Raw genomic sequence first — 14703 nt, 5'->3', positions numbered from 1 at the left:
TCTAAATCTGAGAGGCTCACTGGACCTCTCTCCAGGCCCGTAGCCAGAAAATTTCTGGGGGAGGGGCCCCAGAGGAAAAAATTTGGTGGGGGGGCTGCGGAGCAGCAGTGGGGAATTCAGGCGGGGGCCACAAGAGCGGTGATGAGAGTGGGGGCCACCAGAAAAGGGGCGGGGAGATCAAACGGGGGCAGCTAGGCAAGCAGTGCGGAGATCGGGCGAGGACCGCAATAGCAGCGGTGGGGGGATCGGGGGCCGCAAAAGCGGCGGGGAAAGGAGGGGCCATACATGTTGAGGGGGGGTTGGGTAGAGGGGCCGTGCCCCCCTGGGGCCACCCTTAGATACAGGCTTGCCTCTCTCGTAATATTGTAATGTGAGAATGGACCTTTCTTGTGCTGTTGTAATGTACAAAAAGATTATATGGTTTTTCGAAAAAGGTTTTATCAAACATTGTTATCTGGGACACCTTTTCAGGCTTCGGTGATGGCCACAACACTGGTCTCCGTTGCACCTCATCAATTAGGTGGAAAGGCCTCAATATGATGTATTGCTGTTCTACACTTTGATTCCCGCATCATCCCAGGGGCACCAACTCACACCTCTGACCTTTGTGAAAAATCCGTACCCAGAGAGATGACGCTCCTGTAGTTCTCCCACATGACTTCCCTGTAGAGAGTTCTCTGGCCCGGATCCAGCAGGGCCCACTCTGCTGGGGTGAAGCAGACAAACACCTCCTCAAAGGAAACGGGGCACTGAAAGAAAAAGCAGATTCCCTCATCAGAGATCACAAAATCCTAGAGTTGGAAGGGACCTCCAGGGTCCTCTAGTCCAACCCCCTGCAAAATGCAGGAAACTCACATATACCTACCCCAAATTCATAGGATCTGCCTTGCTGTCAGATGGCCATCTAGCCATCTAGCCATCTGCCTTATTTTCTTACTTTTTAATGGTTTTAACTGTTTAATTTTAACTGTTTCATTGTGTGATTTAATTATTTTATTATGTTGTAATCCACCCTGAATCCGACTTGGGAAGGTGGACTAGAATCCGCAAAATAACTAAATAAAATAAATAAACCTCCAAGGAAGGAGAGCCCGCAGACAAACATTGCATACCGGAAGAGAGGAGTCTGGGGCGGAACAGGATATACGGTTTGGCATGGGGAAAAAGAGCTGAATTTAAATCCTCTCTCATCCGGACCCTTGTAGAAACTGTGGGAGCAGAAGCACCCCCTCCCCGAGAAAGAAGGGGGCCCCAGGCTGCCCCCCGCTCATCTCCCTTACCTGGACTGGAGGAAAATCAGCCGTTTCCACACCTCCAGAAAGACAGCGGCTCAACAGCGTCTCTCCACTGCCTGTTCATAACAGAAAGGAAGAAGGGAGGGGGTTTAACTTCTTATTCCATTTCCTTTGTCACTCCCTGCTTCACGCACCCCCTTCCCAGGCATCTGAGACCAGCCCTGTGTACACTCAGCACATTCTTTCACACTTTTTACTAAATCCTGGGAGAGGCAGAAGAGAAGTACCCATGAGCCTCCGGGTGAAAACCTCTGCCAACATATTTCAGACTTCAAACGTGCCCTGGGAACTCTGGAGTTCCTAAAGTTACAGCATCCCTGCTGGATCAGAGCAAAACCCAGGAATCCCATTCTTCTGCCGGCTGGGCCCTTTCGTCTGGGCTGGGGGTGGATATACACAGGGGTGGAAATGACGTTGCATGAAATGTCACCATCACATTCAGCCCAAATCCCAGATGTCACTAGAGCATTTCTGGGGAATCCAGGGCAGGGGTGTCAAACACTCGGCCCGCATGCCAGAAGCGGCCCGCCCAGGGCTTTGATCAGGACCACAGAGCTCTTTTCTGCCAAAGAGGGTGATTCTTAGCGACGCAAGAATGAAGGTTGTACACAGTAGCTGTAAAACCACTATATACATTTATTTACACACCAATCACTCTTCTCTCCGACAGTATGCTCCGCTGCAACACCAACTCCATTAACCCACACACACCATAGTTACTCTGTACATATATACATTGGACAGCCAATCAGCAACTTGCTGTGTCATGCTGACTGTGCTGGCTGATGCAATACCTCTGGCACCCAGCCACCTGCTGTCATCTAGATCATCTAGCCTCCAGATCTACTTTCACTTCTACAGCACATGCTATAAGCTGTCACTTCTCATATATACCAGTGACACTCCTCCTCAGATTATAGGCTTGTACTGTAATCCATATATTACAATATTCCATATTCGTATTGTTCATATTACCATTAATACATTCAGTTACATTTCTTTCCATATATACATTAGTTACAGTTCAGCATTTTATTCCCTGAACTCTTGTGTTAACACACACACATTTTGCTCCGCTTGCTAATTACCCAGCAAGCACATTCTTACTGGCTTACTTCCCAGACTGACCATATCTTATCAGTTGGCTCTCTTCCCAGACTGAGCACTCCCTTTATCTCGTTGCTGGCTCGGTCTGTTAGAAACGATACCGTACCTTGTCTGGTATAAAGGTATATTCTTTTCCCAGCACACATATTTGCTAACACATTTTCACAGCTTTCAGTTTTGTACATTTAGCTTAAGAGTTACAGTTTGGAATTGTTACATTTCAGTTTCAGCTTTACAATCACAGTTTAGTTGCAGCTTATTATACATTTTGAAGCAGCATGTTTGTTTAATGTTACAGCATTTCTTTTACATTCCAGCATTTATTCATTTGCACATTGAACATTTGCACATTTTAAGTGGTTACTGCTTAAAGCCTCTCTTTCCAGGCTTTTGCTTATGTGTCTCCCTGTTCTTTAGAAGACTTGCCATATAACAGTTCCAGCACACTAGGATACGTTTTAGGGTTATCATCATATACATATGTATAACCTCCTTCCTCCTTAGTGAAAGAAGTATCCACCTTTAACTCTGGTGCACTTACACAGCCCCTCCATCAGGCAAACTATCTCCATTGCCCAGATAATTTATATCAGTATCATAACCATATCTTTTGGGCGGCACACCTTTATTTTCTCTTGCAGAGACCCTGATTTCAACCGGCTCCCTTTTTACAGCCTCAGAAGTCTCCTGCTGTTTAATGCTTTCAGAACTACTCGCACTGTCCTCCTTCTGCTCCAGTGAGGGAGCCTGCTTGCTTTCTGGTTTTTGCCCCTCCTCACTTGTCAGAGACAGTTGCATTTTAGTTTCTTTGGGCATTTCATTGGCATCGATTTTGGTCCAATTATCATCCTCGCAAAACGAGGCAGACCTACTCAGTTTTATTAAGTCATTACCGTCCACGAATCTATAAGACTTCATGCCGTTCTGATACCCCACGAACACAAGTTTCCTGGCTTTAGCACCTCCCTTCCTCCTCTTATCTAGAGGAATGTTCACCCATGCCTTAGACCCAAAAATTCTACGGTGATCCAGGGTTGGCTTTCTCCCATACAAGACCCTGTAGGGTATGACATTTATAGCCTCCGTCCACAAACGGTTAGAGATGTAACAGGACGTTTTCAAGGCTTCACCCCAGTATGCCAGCTTTAAACCACTGTCTTCTAGCAAAGCATGGCAGATACCCTGGAGTACCCCTGCTCTCCGTTCAACGACCCCGTTTTCCCACGGAGAGGAAACTTTGGCAACTCTGTGTTTTATGCCCTCTTGCCTCAGATAGTTGGCAAAGTCTTTGCTTTGGAATTCGCCCCCTTGATCTGTTTGAAGTGAGGCTATTCTGGCATTTAACTGCTTCTGCACCCTTCTAGCCCAGTACTTGAAAGTTGCACATACATCGCTTTTATGCTTAATAGCGTACACCCACGCAAATCTGCTGTGGTCATCGACCAGAATCAAAGCAAACCTATTTTTAGAAACACTAGGTGCATACGGCCCTATCAGGTCTGCATGTATTAATTGGAGCGGTCTCTCAGACACACGTTCACTCCTTTTAGAAGACGGAAATGACTTTGACTTGGCTTCCTTACAGACATTACAATCTAGGAATGCATTACATTTATCCACTTTCACTCCCTGCAATATCTCCAGGGTTTTATTAATTGTGTTATAGCTGGCGTGGCCCAGTCTTCTATGCCAGCGGTGAATGCACCTGTTGTGTGGCTGTCTATTCCACACAGTTTGTGCCTTTCCCACTGTTTGCACAAGCTCATACACATTCGCTTTTAGCATTCCCTTAGCCAGCCGTTTACCCTGCTTTAAGATTTCACAGCCCTTCTTATCAAACAGTACTGTGAACCCAGCTGTTGCCAGGACGGAGACACGCAACAAATTAGTCTCTAACTCTGGCACGCATAACACATTATCAAAAGTATGATTAAGTCCGGGAAAACAGACCGTGCCTTGGCAAAGCACGTCTGCTTGTCTCCCGTCAGCCAAGCTTACAGTTTTCTGCACAGCTGGTCTGCAGTCCTGCAGCTGTTCTTTCTGGCAGCAAAAAATCTGCGTAGCCCCGGAGTCGACAACCCAGGGCACACTCTGCAGTCCCGGACCAGTTCTTACCAGAGTTGCCTGAGTTCTTGAAGACTGCTGCCGGCTCTTTCTCTGTTGCTGCTGAGGACAAGACCTTCGCAAATGTCCGAGCTGGTTGCACAGATAACAACGTCTCCTCCGCACTTGCAAGGCTCTTTCCTCCTCTTCTTTGGCTTGCCAGCTGGAACCAGCCCCCACAGACCTCTGCTTATCTTCTTTTTTGCGGTGAGTCTGCTCTTTCCTGCTCTCCAGCTGCCTTTGCTCTTCTGCCAGGAGTTTGCCGGTCACGTAAGGCAAAGTTAGCTTGTCGGCATCTTGCCCTTCAAATGCTATCACCAGCATATCATATCTCTCGTCCAGAGAGCTCAATATTATGTGGACTTTATCTTCCTCAGCCACCGCTTTACCCCTTGCTTCTAGCTCTTGGAAACAGATAGACATACCGTCGAGGTGGTCCCTCATCGACTCCCCGGCCAGCATACGTTTCCTGTAGAGCCTCCTTGTCAGGGATATCAGCGAACCTGCTGACTTCTGCACATACACAGCCTTGAGAGCTTCCCAAGCCTCCTTCGCTGTCTGATTACCACGGACATGCACCAGCTGGTCGTCTGAAATGCTTAGTATGATAGTGGCTAGAGCCTTTTGGTCCTGAACGGCCTCTGCCGGCGTGGGATCAGCGGGAGGAGCTGACACACAGTCCCAAAGCCCCTCTCTCTTCAGGAAATGCTCTAACCTGAGCGACCAGATGTTGTAGTTGGTAGTGGTGAGCTTCTCCACCAGCACGGTAGCTGCTGCTGTAGCCATCCTGCTCAGACTCCTTTCAGCCACTGCTGGTCTCACCTCCTAGGCAGCCTCTGGAGCAACTCAGTGTCCTTTCTTTACCACCTCTCTCAGGTCTTCTATGTGCAGCGGAAGCGTGCTGGGCCCATAACCCTGTGATGCACTTAGAGTCCAAGAGGGTGATTCTTAGCGACGCAAGAATGAAGGTTGTACACAGTAGCTGTAAAACCACTATATACATTTATTTACACACCAATCACTCTTCTCTCCGACAGTATGTGTCAGCGTAGTGTTCATTGAGATTCCAGAACAAAAGAACTCTTTCTTTAGAAATAAGTTTCTTTATTGGATACACAATGTTTCTACTGGAGAAGACCATTGAAAGTGATAACATGCATTGGATGGGTACTATCATATATTGGGGGTACATCAAAGGCAGGGCCCTGCAAATCACTCCTTAAAACAAAAGCTGCTTTCTCCCTCAGGGGTGTTTGATTCACACGCTTGCTATCTGTCTTTCCTGAGTCTGCCCACACTCCCCCTTCCGCTTGGCGGCCTTGCCTGGCCTGGGAAACGGCGCGGTGTCTCTCTGTGTTCTGCTAGCCGTTTATTACCCCTGGCGCCCAAGGCCTCCCTCCCTCTGACATACCTTGCATTCTACTACAGGGCAAAAGGGTTAGTCTTGAACAAATAAGCAGTATAGGCAATATGGTTAGTATCAATAGGAAGCGATTGAACGCAAGCTGACATACTGCCCCCCCTAAGCTCTTGCTCGGGGTTTGTCTGGGTGCAGTAGGTAAAATTGCTTAAGCAGTTTAGGAGCATTGAGGTCTTGGGCTTTGACCCATTCATCGCAGCTGGGCGGGAAGTAGCGCCAGCGTACTAAATACTGGAGGCCCCCCCGGTGCATTCTAGAATCGAGAATCTCTTTCACTTCGTGGTGCTTCTGGCCCCGAACCATCGTGGGTTCCGGCTCGGGGCCCCGAGGGTGCCACTTCGACCCACCCGGATCTCGACGGATAAGACTGCAATGGAAAACAGGGTGTATTTTACTAAACAGTTTGGGCAAGTCCAATTCAACAGTCACTTTATTGATCACCCGTTTGATCTTGAAAGGGCCAAGGAATCGGTAGGCTAGCTTCTGAGAGGTCTGGGGGAGCGGGAGATTCTTGGTTGACAAAAACACAGTTTCTCCGACCTTAAAGTCCCACCCTGGGCTGTGCTTTTTGTCGAATTGGGCTTTATAGTCTCTTTTGGCCTCTTCCAGGTTCTCCTGGATGACTTTCCAGGACTTTCTAAGGATTTCCACCATTGCTGGCATTCTGGCGAGATAGGGGGGTTGTTTCCGCCCGGGAGCATTGGGAAAGGCTTCCCCTCGTACCCGTGCACAGCCTGGAACGGGGAGACCTTTATCGAACCATGCAGGCTGTTGTTATAACTGTATTCGGCAAAGGGTAACAGCTCTACCCAGTTGGTCTGCTGGAAGTTCACATAGCACCGGAGGTACTGCTCCAGAAGCCCATTCACCCGCTCACTCTGCCCGTCCGTCTGCGGGTGGTAGGCAGAGCTTAGTCCCTGTTCCATTTGCTCAAATTCGAGAGGCCGGGGTAGGCGCTCGCGCCCGATTCCTAACATGTCCAGAAATCGCGGGGTGATCAGCTCCCGCGTGCACCCCGAGTCTATGAGCGCTCGGGCGTGTACAAAGCGCTTCAATTCCACATTAAGTAAAGTCAGTGGGATGAACCTCAGTTCCCCCGAAATTCTCACCCGTAATGGTGCCGCTTTCTCCGGGACCTGCCGCTGGGCACCCTCTAGTGCAGGTCGTCCTTGTTTCCCGACGGCTCGGTCTCCCAGGTGTCGTCCCCGAGATCTTCTAGCATTATAGAATCCTCGTCAAGCACCATCGACAGGGCGGTGCTGCTGCGGCTCGACTCTTTCGGCTTGCTGGGTTTCTTGGTGTTGCTGCTCGGCCCTTTCACGGCGGGGGTGCTGGATCTCGCCCGGTCGGGGCAGTTGGCGGCTAGGTGGTTCGGGTCCCCACATTGGTAGCACTTGCGGGGCCCCGAGGAGTGTTTGGGACTGGTCCCTCCTCCCGCTTTTTTGGGCTCCGCTTTCGCCGTCGGCCGCCCGTCCCGGCTGGATCACGGCTGGAGCCCCTGGCGTTGGATCGCCACCTCCTTCATGTTGTTTTCGATCTCACCCGCCAGCTGGATCCAGCCCACCAGAGTGTCAGGGCGGACTTGCCCCAGCGCCCGATCCAGGATGCCCGGGTTCAGCATTTTGTACGCCCGGGATGCCCGGGTTCAGCATTTTGTACGCCCGGGTTCAGCATTCTTGTACGCCCGGATCTTCATGGCCTCGCTCCAGCCCGTTATTTTGTGGCTGTGGTTTCGGAACTCTAGGGAGTACTCACGGATCGACTTCCCCCCTTGGCGCAGCCCCTCGAGGGCCGCTATGGCGATGGTCTCCCTCAGGGGGTCTTCGAACTGGGACAGGAGGGCTTGCAGGAACGCCGCTACGGTGGCCACTTCCGGCCCGTTCGCCTCGAAGAGGGTCACGTACCACAGCTGGGCTTCCCCTTCCAGTTTCGACCCCAGGTAGGCTACTCGGTTGCGCTCGTCGTGGAAGGACGCTACCCAGTAGTGCATGTAGGTATTGGCCTGGATGATGAAGTATTCCACCTTATCCGGGCTGCCGTCAAACGTGACGAGTAGCTCCCGGGTCTTCACCCAGGGGGCCGGGGCTTGGGGGGCACCCGGCGCTGCGGGCGCTGCTGGCGCAGCCGGGGCCATCGGGGCTGCCCGGACGACTGGCGCGGGGGTTGGCCGCGGGATCAGGGCCGCTGCTCCTCCAGCGCCCGCGATGGCGCGGTCCACTTGATTCTGCACCTCCTTCAGTATAAGGGTCATGTTAAGGTTCATCTCCCGGTGGAGGTCGCAGCCTAGTATCTCGACCTCCCGCCGGAGCTCGTCTACGGTGGAGGTTTTCGGGGAGGAGGCTCGCGAGTCCTCGTCCTCACCCTCTCGGGAGTCGCAGCTGTCCCTGCCTCGGCTCGGCCCCGGACCATCCTCGGGTTCCCCCCTTCCATCAGCTGGCTCAGGCGAGCCGGGAGGCGCCTCCGGATCTCCGGGGTTGCGGAGGAGATTGGCGTGGCGTTGCGCGGTCTCTTCCATCAGGGTGGTGGAGGTGCGGTGCTTCCACTTCTGTGGGGTGATGAAGAGCACTTGGCTGCTCACCTTCCTTGGCTTGCGTTTCTCGGTAACGTACCAAGCCGGGGACCCTGGCAGTTCTGGTATGCAGGGCTCTTGGTCGTCTGGTGCCTCTGTAGCCATTCGCTAGAAGTAACCTTCGCCGATAAGCCCCTTTGTTGGGATCACTTTCAAAATATCAGCGTAGTGTTCATTGAGATTCCAGAACAAAAGAACTCTTTCTTTAGAAATAAGTTTCTTTATTGGATACACAATGTTTCTACTGGAGAAGACCATTGAAAGTGATAACATGCATTGGATGGGTACTATCATATATTGGGGGTACATCAAAGGCAGGGCCCTGCAAATCACTCCTTAAAACAAAAGCTGCTTTCTCCCTCAGGGGTATTTGATTCACACGCTTGCTATCTGTCTTTCCTGAGTCTGCCCACACTCCCCCTTCCGCTTGGCGGCCTTGCCTGGCCTGGGAAACGGCGCGGTGTCTCTCTGTGTTCTGCTAGCCGTTTATTACCCCTGGCGCCCAAGGCCTCCCTCCCTCTGACATACCTTGCATTCTACTACAGGGCAAAAGGGTTAGTCTTGAACAAATAAGCAGTATAGGCAATATGGTTAGTATCAATAGGAAGCGATTGAACGCAAGCTGACAGTATGCTCCGCTGCAACACCAACTCCATTAACCCACACACACCATAGTTACTCTGTACATTTATACATTGGACAGCCAATCAGCAACTTGCTGTGTCATGCTGACTGTGCTGGCTGATGCAATACCTCTGGCACCCAGCCACCTACTGTCATCTAGATCATCTAGCCTCCAGATCTACTTTCACTTCTTCAGCACATGCTATAAGCTGTCACTTCTCATATATACAAGCGACACTCTTGTCCTTACCCTTTGAACCTCGAAGACTACCTCCCTTTCAGTTCTCAGCCTCTTTGAACCTCTGAGGCAGAATCTCCTTCGGTTGGGAGCTTCAAAAGCTCTTTGAAGCCCCCCTTGAAGCTCCCAGACAGAGTCTCAGTTCCTGGCTCTTCCTGCCTTTCTTTGCTGGCTGCTGCAAGGAAAACGTGGGGTGGATTTTAAGGTCTGTTCCATGTTTTCCTTGCAGCTTTGTCTTTGCTCTGCAATGGTTTCAAATGGAGTGGAGAGGGTTACATTTTCAGAGTTCCTAAAGGCAGCTCAAACTCCCGCTTCCTGGAGTTGTGTCCTTGCAAACAAAAGGTTGATGTTTTCAGCCAGCTTATCTGTTGAATGGCCCCAATCTAGTGTGTACTCTAATGTGGGGACCAAAAAAAGGGGGGGATATTATACTGGACAGCCATTGCCAACCTGAGTAGACTTTGGCGTGGGGGAAAAGCTTACAAGGGCAACTAGAATGATTACAGGTTTGGAACACTTTCTCTATGAAGAAAGGTTAAAACGCTTGGGGCTCTTTAGCTTGGAGAAACGTCGACTGTGGGGTGACATGATAGAGGCATGGGATGGAGAAGGTAGAGAAAGCAGTGCTTTTCTCCCTTTCTCACAATACAAGCACTCATCGGCATTCAATGAAATTGCTGAGCAGTCGGGCTAAAACGGATAAAAGGAAGTCCTTCTTTACCCAAAGGGTGATTAACATGTGGAATTCACTGCCACAGGAGGTGGTGGCGGCTACAGGCATAGCCAGCTTCAAGAGGGGGTTAGATAAAAATATGGAGCAGAGGTCCATCAGTGGCTATTAGCCACAGTATGTATATATATGTGTGTGTATGTATATATGTGTGTGTATATATATATAAAATTATTGGCCACTGGGTGATACAGAGTGTTGGACTGGATGGGCCGTTGGCCTGATCCAACATGGCTTCTCTTATGTTCTTATTGTTTCCACAGAGTCAGACCCTTTGTGCTTTTTCTTGATGTTTTATTTTAAAAATTGCACTGCCAAATTAAACTGTCCCCCCATCTTTCCAACTTAAAAAAAATTGGAAAAGTTTTAAGCATGTTCGTATTTTAAGTTTAAAAATATCTTTTAACTGTGTTTGTCTGTGTCCGTTATAAAGTTCATATCTCCACCAATGTTCCTCCTAAGCTGAGTTAGTGTGAGCCATCTCACAGCTTTTTAGCCTCCAGCTCACGTATTTTTGTCTTAGCTCAGGAAAAATGGCCCCAGAGCAAGTTAATTTATGCAGTAGCTCATAACTTTAATACCAACAGCTCACAAAGTAGATTTTTTGCTCACAAGACCCCACAGCCTAGAGGGAACATTGATCTCCTCTACCTGGTATTATATTTTATGAGACACACGGCCGGGCCCCACGAAGTCCCATTTGTGTCACTCCAGGCCTCCTAACGAAGGAGTTTGACACCCCTGATCAAGGGTACTATCCGTGCCAAGCTTCACACCAAGGCCTCCCCAAATCTCCTGGGGTTCCGGCCAAACCCTGTCATCCCAATTGCACAATCCTGTTTCCCACAGTGGCCCCTCAGATGCCCCTATAAGCACAGGCACAGAAGCCACATCTCCCCCTTGATTATTGGCCTCGAGGAACTGGTTTCCAGCGCTGTGACCTTAATGCTCTCCCCATCACATTCACGGGGTGCCCCAATTGCCTCCAGACACAAAGAATCCTTACCAGAGGAGAAGGCATCTTGGGCACCCTCCTGGGCCTGTGCCGTCTGCCCTTGCTCCAAGGAAGCTCCGTCTGCCCCAGAGAATGCAGCTTCTGCCTTCACCGATGGTCCCCACATCTGAAAGGGATAAGAGATGGCATGGAAAAGAGACCATGCACTGGATCCTGCCCCACGCCCAGACTCATCACCCTTCCATCAGCAGACCGGTTTCCAGTTATCCGGAGGGAGCAGAAATTCTCTAGAAGAAGATGGATGATCTCCGACGACATCTGGATCGAGGCCGCCTGGTCGGGGAGGGCGGGATATAAATAAAATGTGAAATGAATGAATGAGGCGGTGTGGCGGTATTGCTGTTGCTAGACCTATCGGCGGCGTTCGATGTGATCTATCACCAGCTGCTGTCCCGCCGCTTCGCCGACGCAGGGATTCGGGGGTTAGCCTTACAGTGGCTTTCCTCTTTCCTTGAAGGTCGGGAACAAAGGGTGGCGATTGCGGGAGAGCGGTCTCAGAGGCATCCACTTAATTGTGGAGTGCCTCAGGGAGCGGTTCTCTCTCCAATACTATTTAACAGCTTTATGCGCCCCTTTGCCCAGATTGCCTGGGAATATGGGCTGGGTTGTCACCAGTATGCTGACGACACCCAGCTCTATCTATTGATGGGAGGCCGAGCTGCTGATGCCCCTATAGATCTGGACCGGGCATTGCAAGCCGTTGCTGATTGGATCAAGCTGCGCGGGTTGAAACTGAATCCAGCGAAGACAGAGGTCCTTTGCCTAGGCTGCGGCGCCCCGGAAGGGGGGATTCCCCTCCCAGCTTTTGACGGGACACCACTGGTACCAGTGCGTGAAGTCAGGAGCTTGGGAGTGGTACTGGAGTCCCCTTGACAAAGGAGGCCCAGATAGCGGCCACTGCCAAATCCGCCTTTTTTCATCTCAGACAGGCGAGGCAGTTGGCCCCCTTCTTGGAGCGAGGCGACCTGGCAACAGTGATCCATGCGACGGTCACCTCGAGATTGGACTACTGTAATGCCCTCTACATGGGGCTGCCCCTGTACCGAACGCGGAAACTGCAGCTAGTGCAGAACGCAGCAGCCAGGCTACTAGTGGGACTACCTCGGTGGGAATACGCGTGGCCTAGGCTGCGGGAACTGCACTGGCTGCCAATTGTATTCCGGGTTCGTTACAAGGTGCTGGTTATCACCTATAAAGCCCTATGTGGCCAAGGACCTGCCTACCTCAGGGACCGCCTCTCTCCATATGTTCCCCAGAGAGCACTGCGCTCCAGTTCACAAAATCTCTTGGAAATCCCTGGGCCTAAGGAGGCCAAACTTAAAACAACCAGGGAGCTGGCCTTCTCCATAAAAGCCCCCCAATGGTGGAATCAGCTGCCGGAGGAGGTGCGGGCCCTGCGGGACCTCAATCAGTTCTGCAGGGCCTGCAAAACTGCCCTCTTCCAAGAAGCCTTAAAGATGTAACCAGAATAAATATTATGCTGCCGGATAAATAGAGACTGTAGCACCACTATATTGTTTTAACTTTTTAAAATTAATTTATATTTGTACTTATATTGCTATTGATTTTATCTGTCATTGTGACATCATGATTTCGTATCATGCTCTGTAAGCCACCCTGAGCCTGCCTCGGCGGGGAGGGCAGGGTATAAATAAAAATTTACTTACTAACTTACAGAAGGAAGCTGAGAAATCTCCCATTTGGAGGATTAACACTTGGACAAATATCCTTCAGGGAAAACTTAGATAAGATCAGATGTGGAATTGGACGTAGCTGGAGGAAACCCCCTCACCTGCTGCTTTGGCTGCCTCTTCTCCTCCGCCTGACTCAGGAGGAAACCTTCGGCTAAGGCCACCGCCTGGGAACTGCTCTCCGGCCAACATCCTCTGACCCAGCACTGCATTTCCTGGGGCAGGAGGGCCAGGAACTGCTCCAGAACCACCACGTCCAGGACCTGCTTCTTGGTGCGCCTCTCCGTCTTCAGCCAGTGGTTGCAAAGGCGATGGAGCTGGCTGCAAACCTCTCGGGGCCCATCAGCCTCATGGTAGTGGAGCTGCCGGAAGCGTTGGAAATGTGCGTCTGAGGTCAAGGTGTCCTTAGGCAGGTTCTCTGGCACAGGGCTTTCCCAGAATTCAGCGTTGCTCCCAGCTTGGTTGGAATGGAGGCCTTTGCTTGCCATCTTCCCAGCTCCAGGTCCTTCTGGGTCCTGCTCTTCCATCTCCTTCCCCTTCTCTTGGGCCACCTCCGACTGTGTCAATGTCCCTTTAGTGACTTGACTATAAAGAGAGGCTTCTTTCTGCGGTGGGGGAAAGAGAGACAGAGACAGTTACGTGTCACGAGGAAAGCCAATGAGAATCGCCCCTGTGGATCAGAAGAAAAGTGCTTCTTGTGGTTTGTAGATTAGGTTTAGTTTCATTTTGCTATGTAATGTAATGCATGTAACGTTCCAAGCTATTGTAGATATGCCTCCTTGGTTCTTTGGGAAAGTTCACTGTCTCTACTTGGCTCTTGAAGGATGTTATGAGCTTAGTCTCTCATTAAACTGGTCCAGTCTGTCTGATGGGGCTAATTCTTAAGGCAAACTGGGGCCCCAAAAGGACCAAGCGGACTGGTGACCCCTTCATCCTTTTTTCTCTCCTTTCAATAGATGTGAAGTACTAGGAAGCGCACCTCTTCCAAGCACCAAAGAGGGGGCCACCTTTGATCTGTGGGGCTCACTTGGTCAGATCCTGGTCAGGTCTCCAGCAAAAAGGAGATCTTTGGGGGAGGCTGAAAACCAGCTCCTCAGGGCTCTCCTCTCAATTGAACATATGAACATATGAAGCTGCCTTATACTGAATCAGACCCTTGGTCCATCAAAGACAGTATTGTCTTCTCAGACTGCCAGCGGCTCTCCAGGGTCTCAAGCTGAGGTTTTTCACACCTATTTGCCTGGACCCTTTTTTGGAGATGCCAGGGATTGAACCTGGGACCTTCTGCTTCCCAAGCAGATGCTCTACCACTGAGCCACCGTCTCTCTCAGTGCACTTGCAGGGCTGAAGATCATGACAACAGTTAATGACCCTCAGCATTCCACAATGAAAAACTGTACATTTGCACATCAGTCTCCAATCTCCATATATTTATTTGCTTCCCTATGTTTCCCCCCAGAATTAGATCCAAACAAATGCAGTTTCTACAATGGTCCGGTTGAGAAAGGCTCTGAGCTCCTCTCCCTTTACCCGTGCCAAGCTATACATCCTGTACCGTCCCATCCTGTACCGTCCCATCCTGTACCATACGGGGACCATATAAACTAAGCTTGTTATCCCTGTTGGGTCCTCACATCTCTTACACATCTTCACTGTGTTGTGTGCTAATCTGCTGCTCACGCTCTTCCTATAGATATGGACTGCTAGCCTCCATTTTGGTGTATCTGAAGAAGTGTTGATCATGACCTTCTATAACCGGCATCTCCTGCCACCAACCTATACAAAATTGTGCTCGATGTGTAAAAGGAGCTCCTAAAACCAGTGCTTCTTGTTTAAGGTGCCTGTATTCAAATGAGGCTGCTTCAGCGGGGAGGACCGGATACAAATAAAATAAGTAAGTAAATATAAAGC

The 14703-nt window shown here is 50.4% G+C and overlaps 1 protein-coding gene across 1 annotated transcript in view; it reads right to left on the bottom strand.

The window, feature by feature from the left end:
• Positions 1-6902, bottom strand: part of LOC132590291 (zinc finger protein 14-like) — a 40004-nt gene extending 33102 nt beyond the window's left edge. The window contains exons 1-3 of the mRNA XM_060263329.1: positions 6649-6902; positions 3026-3861; positions 1281-1351 (exon numbers count right to left, since the gene is read on the bottom strand). Of these exons, the coding sequence (XP_060119312.1) occupies positions 1281-1351; positions 3026-3861; positions 6649-6902 (1161 nt within the window). The remainder of the gene's footprint in view (positions 1-1280; positions 1352-3025; positions 3862-6648) is intronic.
• Between the last annotated feature and the right edge of the window lie 7801 nt (positions 6903-14703).

Source organism: Heteronotia binoei, chromosome 2 (assembly GCF_032191835.1).
Source record: "Heteronotia binoei isolate CCM8104 ecotype False Entrance Well chromosome 2, APGP_CSIRO_Hbin_v1, whole genome shotgun sequence".
In the NCBI taxonomy this organism is placed as follows: Eukaryota; Metazoa; Chordata; class Lepidosauria; order Squamata; family Gekkonidae; genus Heteronotia; species Heteronotia binoei.
This window is presented reverse-complemented; position numbering and strand designations above follow the sequence as displayed.